Genomic DNA, 8,628 nt, shown 5'->3' on the forward strand with positions numbered 1-8,628 from the left:
AAATTAGAATGGTGCAAGCGAGCTGTAGAAAGAGCGCTAGGTAACATTTCGTTCAGTTTGAGAACACACAATACGAAGAGGACAGTCTTGTGTTGTCCTCTTCGTATTGTGTGTTCCTCAAACTCAAGGAAAGGCTACCGCTTTCTAATTTCAGTTGTTTCGTTTTCAGTTTTGCGGTAGCCGGTCAGCGAATTTCTTGGGGATCTTTCTCGTTTCATTGTTACCGGACATTTTAAACGAAACGCCCGTGCAAGCAAGCCTTTAACGAAAGCATTTTTGGTTTCGCGTATTTGCCATCAGTGAAAGTTATGGAACGTACCACCGACCGCACGTCTTTGTTTCTCACGAATATATTATGTTGCAAGAAAAATTCCACGTACGCACTTCGGTCCACGAAGGGGTTCCTAATATACGAGTACTACGTATTGTTTTGAAACGTGTAAAAAAAAAAGATCACTACCACTTTAAGAAGTAGGGAACTTACTTCCTAGACGCGCACTTTCTTGAGTTACTTTCATTTTGTAGAGAAATTACCTCACTCATTATACTGCTGTTGGAATGTAAGGCATTACTCAAATAGTTACTTCAGGATTCCTAAAAGCTTCTAGCTATCGTTTCTAAAATAACGAGTTTTTTTTTTTTTTTTTTACTCAGACAACATTCTACCGCGTAAACATTATTTCAGTGTGCAGGTTATTGATACTAATTGTTAAGTACACGCACACAATTCCCATACACACACGCGACACTTGCACACGAAATTTAAGAAAGAGCTTTCAGCAAGAAAATGAGCTGGCTGCGGAGGCTACAGTTTATGTAAAGTAATAAATAAATATCACTAAAATTTCACCCTGAATGTTTCAAATACGTTTCGTTCCGAAATACTTGCATAGCGTTACAAATGAATAAGGTAAGTTAATTATACATTTTGCTTTTGCGAATGCTTACAAACTGTTTCCCTTCTTTACTTTTATCTACTTATTCATATGTCCGCTGCGGCAATTGGTGCTGGAGCAAAACTTTCTCGGTGAAATGACATGGTACTCGTGCAAAAATATGGCTTCTCTTCTTTTCTAACTTCATGATCTCTCCTCTTTTGTCACCACATACCGCAACACATTCTTCTGCCGAAAGAAAGTAGTATCGTTGCTCTTTTCGAGTAGCCATCTCTTCCTGAACATTTTGCAATTATTGCTTCTTTTGAGTACCGAAGCAGGGAATTGCATAACAGCTTCTCTTGGCGAAGCCTCCAAGGCTGTACAAACGCCGGCCTCATTCCTGTTCAGAGCAGCCGACACCCATGTTGGTATGGTGAGCTAGAAAGACACGCATGAGGAACGCGTGTTACTTTTTTTGAAGCCAAGCGCGTGAGACGGTACCACGTTACTTTCGCCCTCCGCCTTCGCCAGTATGCGCTCGCCGCTCACCACGCGGAATCGCGTTGAACTATTACAAGAATAGACCTCTACCCGAGAAACGTCATCATGACGTTGGTAGACGGACTGAAACCGAAACAAATAGGAAGGTGCATGAGGGCTGTGTTCAGCGAACGGGCGCTTGTTCGCTGCTTCCTATTGAAAGAAAGATAGGACCGTAAAAAAAAAAAAAAAAAAAAAAAAAAAAAAGAAAGAAAAGAAATAAGAAAGAAACGGAAGTTTATACATTGAATTTCGCTCTCTTCCCTCACCCACTACGCGCTCCGACAAAGAAACCGCCCCTCCCAAATCGAGGCTCGTCTGGATGCATTATCCGCAGGATATCCAAATATCCGGTTTCGGACATACATAAGATATCCATAGGACTGCGTTGTTGGGGTATGTTCCTAATTTTAAAAGAGAAAAGAGGACAACTTTTCCACGACTGTCAGTTTTAATATATTTGGTAATGACAATTCCTTGAGTTCAAAGTTGCAGCATGTTCCCAGGTAGCAATGGGTATCAAAAAGTTATGCTGCATTGTGCGTATACGGTTGACGTCTGAAACTTGCCAGGTGACACTTCCTTGACAGTTCAACACCCAAGACCAACAAATAGCACGCACTAGGGTCACTGAATAGCTGCACCAAAGAATATAAATATTTAGGATCATCCCTCCCCAACGAAGAATATTATTTGCAAAAACACGAACTAAACCTAATAACAAAAAGAAAAGCCAAATCGTCTTGTTGGACACACCTGGCGAGACATTTATTACAACCATTATAACGTAGGAAGACTGCTGAGAAGATGCTCTGCTTTTCCAGGCACGAACAGGGCGCCTGCCAACAAATGCCACATATCCTGCTAGACTGCGGCAGACTGCCATAGATATAGGCGATGCCGAAGGAAATAGAAGACGCTATCGCCAAACTATAGTATATCAAGCAACCGAAAACGAAACCGAAGAAGCGTCAGAGTGGTTCCAGCGGGCGCAGCGCGGTCTAACCGAATGGGACACGTCAAAACAAATGTGATGTGACCAAAAGAGCGAGGACTTTGGAATATTGTCCCCAGACCAATGTTAAATTGAAAATCACAGCGCGCCTGTGATTTCATCTGGAAATCTGAAATCTGCCCTGCGCCATTGGCGCCATCTCGTTGGGTAGAAGTAGAAGGCATGGTACAAAGGCAAACTCTGCAACTGAAGCAGTTTTAACTTTGCATAAAATCACATTATTCTACGAAACGAAAAAGTACTAGAAGCGTGGTTCTATTGTCTTGATTTACAAACGATGTCGGAACTCATAGCGCACCTCACATCCGGTTTTGGAAGATCAACATCCGTTATTGTAGTTCGTGTATGGTTTGTGTTTGCCAGGATCTTGCGCCCGCCTTCCGTGTTTGTGTCAGTGTTCGTAGTTGTAATAGAAATGGCTTTCCAGCATCAACCTGGAACTGCAATGCAATGTTTAAGCGTATGTAACGAGCTCGTCGTCATATTTGCGTCCTTGGGGACTGTCTCACCGTTTTAGATCGTTGTTGCCTATCTGCAAGCGTGAAATTTCTCGAAATGAGCTACCCGTCAAACGATGTCACGCGAGAAATTGCACTAGCGGTTACTGGGGTAGTATGTCAGCATCACAAAGCAGTCGCTGCACAGAAACACAAATGCTGTGACCACAGTGTTATCACATAGGTCTTGCAGCAAATAGAAAAGCGCATTATAGCGGTGTGCCGTCGCTCCTATCAACACAACCGGGAGGTTCCGATGAGGTCACGCCTGTTGATATGACTCTTCGTTTTACAGATTCCGATCAAACTTGCCAAAGAAGTCGGAATTGACCCGGAGGGAAGGGAAGTTATGAAATGTGGCTTCAAGATTGGAGGCGGAATAGATCAGGACTTCACAAGAAGTCCACAGGGTTACACAGACAATGTAAGCTTTTATATTGCTCTTGTTGCTTTTTTTCCTTTGTTTTTGCGCTTTATTACCGTCGATAGCACATTGGGAAAGCTTTTTTTTTCTCCTTCTCCCCAGGGCATCTATGTAACTGAGGTTTATGACAGCAGTCCAGCTGCACGATGTGGACTTAAGGTTCATGATAAGATACTACAGGTAGGTCAGATATCAACACTATGCTACTTACTTGGTATCCTCTCTCACAAACCTGTTTGGAAATCATGATTAAGAATAACAGATTTTGACTGGGAAGTCTTGCATAAAAAATTGTACGCTGTCACCTGCTAGCATCCTGTGAAAATCATTCGCATTATGTGTACTGCACCCTTCAGCTGCACAAGGTTTGCTTCATGACATGACCTACGATGCAGGTGAATGGATACGACTTCACCATGGTTACACACAAGAAGGCAGTGGAGTACATCAAGAAGCATCCCGTCCTCAATATGCTCATCGCTCGGAAAGGCGTGACACACTCGTGAGACACGTGGACGGATGCAATCTCACGTTGCACTCTTAGGCCTAGTTTTCAAATTTCTATCAGAGTATTCTGTTTTACACGGAGTTTTTTTTACGTGTTACATACTTTTCCAGAAACTTTTATTCAGAGTCATATTTTTTTTCCGCTAGTTGACAGCATACTAGCCTTTTGCGTACCAAAGTCACAAGTCATGTCCATTTTCAGCTTGTTACATTCACAAAACGTTGCTAGTGCTTGATGCCGGCTGTTGCCGCATATTTGGCAAGCAGTGGCTGTCACCATGGAAATGCACTGTGCGAGAGTTGAACTTTTTTTTTTTACATTTAATGTGCAGGAACCTGTGGAAGAAAGGTAAATCACAATTATGAATACAAGTAGCTGTCATACATAGATGCCATAGGCTGTCTACAACACATTCACGTGGAAAGTAAATAAGGAGCACCCTGTGCAAGTCAGCAAGCCGTTAGGGATTAATTGAAATACTGTAAGACTCTCAATGTTTGTGATCCCCCCAGTTTTTTTGCAAATTGAAAGGAATTTTAAGGGCATGCAAACTTTTTAGCAAAATTGTGACACCTTTCGAAAACTGGTAATCATGTGAGCTGCTGTTTATGGCACAAGCATGTGCGATGTCACTTTTATCAAATGCGGTACGGGCAATCTCAGTCTTATCACGAAGTAAGCCAATCAATTTTAGCCACGAATTTTAGGAACCAGAATTCTCTAAATCTAGTGGCAGGGAATGTGTGCCCTGTGCCCCGTTTTGCAAACAAAACGTGCAAAAGTGCAACACAGTGCAAAGTCACTTGTAGGACACCAACTGTGAGCTGTTTGATGTCGAATCATAGTAGAGGGAAGCTGGAATGCACTCACAATCAATCTACCTATCTTCTGCAATCCTGAGAGTAGTACTTCCTGGTCTTCAGCAGCATACTGCATACTTGAAGCAGTGTGGTACATCCTGGGTATTCCCCTTACATACGCATTTATGTTATGCAGTTTTGGGGGCCACACCCTCTAGCACCTACAGATAGTTGTGGCTAAGGTTTGCCCTAAGTTCATATGAGCAGTAAAGTGCAGTATACTTAAAGCTGATATCACACTTTACCAGATGCTATATTATGCTTGATAAATGTAAAGCAGCGATTTTTATTTTCATCAATATGAACCTGCATTCCAAGTATTGCAGCAATGGGGTAATAGAAGGAGGGTAGCAAAGATGCAAACCATGTACACATTAAAAGTGTCACAACTAGAGCACTGCACAGGCCATCTACGAAACGGATACCACTGTGTTTGGCATCGGCCGACAATCAACCTGGCTAATTTTTTCGTCAAGACAGCGCTTACATATTAAATGAACAAATTTTAAAGATCGGCTGCAGAGGCGGAGGAGTTGGAGGAGTGATTTCACTCCCTAAGCGGAGGAGTGAGAGGGCGGCGATCAGAGGAGGCGCCACTTCTTTTCTCGAGGTTGTGCCCCCACTTCTTAGGGAGTGACATTTTCTCGTTTTTCCAGAGAGGGAATTCCTGCATACTCTCAACATCCGCCGTCTGCTCTTCTCCTGTATTCCATCAAATAACAGTCAAACCACGCCGCTCTTTCGCGCAAGATTTTTCGACACCATGGTCGGTGGTCCACGAGGAATAAAACGACGCTATAATTTCTAAGTCGGCCGGAACGGATTCGGCCGCCCCTTTAAATCGTTTACAATTCCATACCCAACCAGAACCCGAAAAATTTATAGCTTTTCAGCCCTGCCCATCAACCACCGAGTAGCTGGGTATAAAAGTTGACCGTGGCTAACTAAGAGTGGGGCAGCACAGGTCAGGCCCGGGTGAGCATGAGCCTGTGCAGCGCTCTAGTCAACAACCCCTTTATGTTTGCAGAAAGAACTCCACCTCATTGTGCCCTATCGACCACAGGACCAATATTCACGTACATCCCAGATTTTGAGGAAGTTTTAACATAAAGGCTTTTGATGCCAAGTATAGAGCCCCATAGCTGCAGGTATACACATAACGCGTTGATTACTGGTGAACATTGACTGGTGTGCAGAATGAACAAATCGCTTGTCACTTCTGTGCTGCCTGCTTCACACTTATTAATGTTCACAGTACCATGTTTTTTTTTCTGTGGAGTACTTCGATAGGACGTGTGTGTGTGTGGATATGCTGTATAGTGAATGTTACTTTACTGTGGTGCATTTTTGTAAAACAACTTTATTATATTTCATAGTATAAGTATGTTAGCATATGCTCCCAACTATAGTATGGCTTCATGTACAGATATTCACTGAATAGCAATATGTTTACCGATAGCGTTGCCTTTGGCAACTGAGGTAGGCAATTAGTTTCTCAAATACCAACAGAACCGTCCGAGGAGGAGGTTGTATTCAGTGATTGTCGGCCTGCTAGTTTCTTTGTGGCATTCATTTTTGCATCTTTATTTCTGTGTCAAGTTCTAGAACGTACTGTGCTTTTCTCTAAATATGCTGTAAATCAACATGAAGAATCGGAGATTTGTGGCATAATGCAACATATTTTACAGGTGTATAACTAGGTTGACATTTATTGGTCTCGTAGCAACATTGGCTCGCAAGTGCATGCAAGCAGTTAATGTTGAGAACTTTCAGAACACCACATAAGACAGCTCCAACTTGCTGTTTGTTTTAGAGGAGCACTAAAATGCAAAAACAACTTGCTCTCAAATGAAAGTTTCAGTTTCAGTTAGTATAATGCAAGCAAAATTAGTTTACACAGTGCTATCGTTTAGAAGAAAAAACGCAATGAAAACAGAGACGTCTTTGGCGGCAACGACTGGGATCCCCAGGAAGCAAAGATTGGCAGCGTCCAGTGAGACAGCAGGAGAAGCACACACGCGTAACGTAATTTGAGGTGAACTTGTTTTTGCATTTTAGTGCCCCTTTTAGCATTTTATTAGTGTGCATCTGTAATATGTCAAGGAGGACCAGACTTTTTGTTCCAGCATGTATTGTTGGTCTGTTATGTTCTCTATCTTATTATGCCACCTTATATACACAACAAAACGTTTACCATTTCCACAAAGACGCTGCATTTCACCTCCCGTATTGAGCGTGCAACAGTCCTGTGGTTTCCTCAGTATTTCAACAGAGTATTTCACGTTGGTACCTTTCTTCTTTCTTCACATTTTCAAATGGTGATGTAAAATGCGAGTTTGATGCTTCCATATTTTATAACATGTACAGGCAAATACTTATGTGCTCCTCGGATCCTGTTGATAAGTCAATACCATTTCATTGTTATAAGACCAGTTCTCAGATTCAGACAGTTTAGCAGTGTGTACATTATGAGCAGGCAAACAACCCAACCAAGCTGCACAAAAATTGATTCGTTTTATGAGAGCTGAAAGCGGGAATTCAAGTGTGATGCAACATAAACTATAACCGGATTGCCGACTGCATACTTGTGAACGAAAGCAACTGCATGTGTTCTGATGTTGCATGATGAATCTTGTCAGTTACATTAAACCTCGAAAACACAACATCACTGAGCCTCGGTGTATTTTTGTTAGTTGCGTCTGCAGCTCCCAATCAATACTTCCAATACATACTTTTAGGCATAGTCATTTTGAAACACACCATGTAGTCAAACAAGCCGTGGTGCTGAATGTCTCATATTTTGATTTTAATGGAGATGTATGATCCAACTAAATGGAGACCGTTCAAGCAGAGTGTCTGCCTATTTCATTGAACGCCGTTTCATCGATGCCTGATCAAGGTCAGATTAGGACAGCCTTTTATGTATTTCACACGTTGCCCAAAGAAAGAGCGGCAACCACCGATTCGATGAAATGTCAATTTTCGATGAAACGGCGTTCAACGAAATGTCACGGAACCTTCAAGCTGCATGGTAATCTAGACATGGTAAGCTGTTCCTGTAAGGCACAAAGGTATGCAGATGCTGAAGAAATATAGAGCACGTAGAATACACAGCTTGTTGACGAAGTTGGACGCTGTAAAAAGTACAATTCAAATACCTTCGCTACGCTTTTGAATAAGTACTACGAGAGTCCCAGCACGGCATCTGAAAGGAAGGAAGCTAATGTCCGCACTGTGTTTGTGGAGAAGTCCTTGAGGGCAATGCCAAGCAGGATGGTCTTGTCGCACCGTAAGGCGTCGGCAAATAGTCTAGCCACTGCATGAATTTCAGGCTGAAAGTGAAAGATGATCGGGACTGTTTCAGTACTTATTACTCTGCCACGTAAAAAACAGGTACCTCGTCTTTTCCGAAGAGAGTCTTGGTGTCGTACACGGGCTCCTGAGCGTCCCCATTTAAGGCAACATCTTTTGTTATCAGTACCTGGGATAATGAATTTCACGTTAGTGGGGAACATGTCACGATGTTCTGTCATGTCATGTCACGTTCAGAACATGTCACTACGTTCACGACTGTGTACTCACCAGTGTTCCTAGCTTTTGATATTGAGAAACGACTACAAATAATTTATCACTGAAGTCTGATATCGCAATATCGGTAACTTGGTCACCAACTTGGACGGCTGTCTGCAACAAATGAATTGGAGAGAGCAAGTCATTCGATTGGCTTCTTACAGGTTCTCGAGACAAACTGCAAGAAACTACGCTCACCACTTTCGTCTTTAACGGCGATTGTCTCTGGAAAATAGACGCTGCAGCATCATCTGCACTTAAATTCGTTGCTGGATTATCGTCCGCCAACATTTTGAACTGGGAGCTACCATGTGTTCCCTGTGAGCAAACAGACGT

The 8,628-nt window shown here is 42.5% G+C and overlaps 2 protein-coding genes across 3 annotated transcripts; one reads left to right on the forward strand and one right to left on the reverse strand.

Annotated features, from left to right (window-relative positions):
- Positions 1-2,758: 2,758 nt before the first annotated feature.
- Positions 2,759-7,390, forward strand: LOC135391014 (tax1-binding protein 3 homolog). Its single transcript, XM_064621075.1, has 4 exons — positions 2,759-2,893; positions 3,226-3,354; positions 3,457-3,534; positions 3,750-7,390. The coding sequence occupies exons 1-4, from the start codon at positions 2,849-2,851 to the stop codon at positions 3,858-3,860; spliced, it is 363 nt and encodes a 120-aa protein (XP_064477145.1). The 5' UTR covers positions 2,759-2,848; the 3' UTR covers positions 3,861-7,390.
- On the reverse strand, positions 3,900-8,628 carry LOC135391013 (proteasome assembly chaperone 3-like). 2 transcript variants are annotated; one of them, XM_064621074.1, is made up of 5 exons: positions 8,491-8,628; positions 8,305-8,406; positions 8,120-8,203; positions 7,881-8,054; positions 3,900-4,197 (listed from the first exon to the last, which is right to left on the reverse strand). In XM_064621074.1, the coding sequence occupies exons 1-4, from the start codon at positions 8,581-8,583 to the stop codon at positions 7,905-7,907; spliced, it is 429 nt and encodes a 142-aa protein (XP_064477144.1). In that variant the 5' UTR covers positions 8,584-8,628; the 3' UTR covers positions 3,900-4,197; positions 7,881-7,904. The 2 variants fall into 2 exon arrangements, with proteins under 2 accessions (XP_064477144.1, XP_064477143.1); XM_064621073.1 differs by lacking the exon at positions 3,900-4,197 and having other exon boundaries at positions 6,063-8,054.

Source organism: Ornithodoros turicata, chromosome 4 (assembly GCF_037126465.1).
Source record: "Ornithodoros turicata isolate Travis chromosome 4, ASM3712646v1, whole genome shotgun sequence".
NCBI lineage: Eukaryota > Metazoa > Arthropoda > Arachnida > Ixodida > Argasidae > Ornithodoros > Ornithodoros turicata.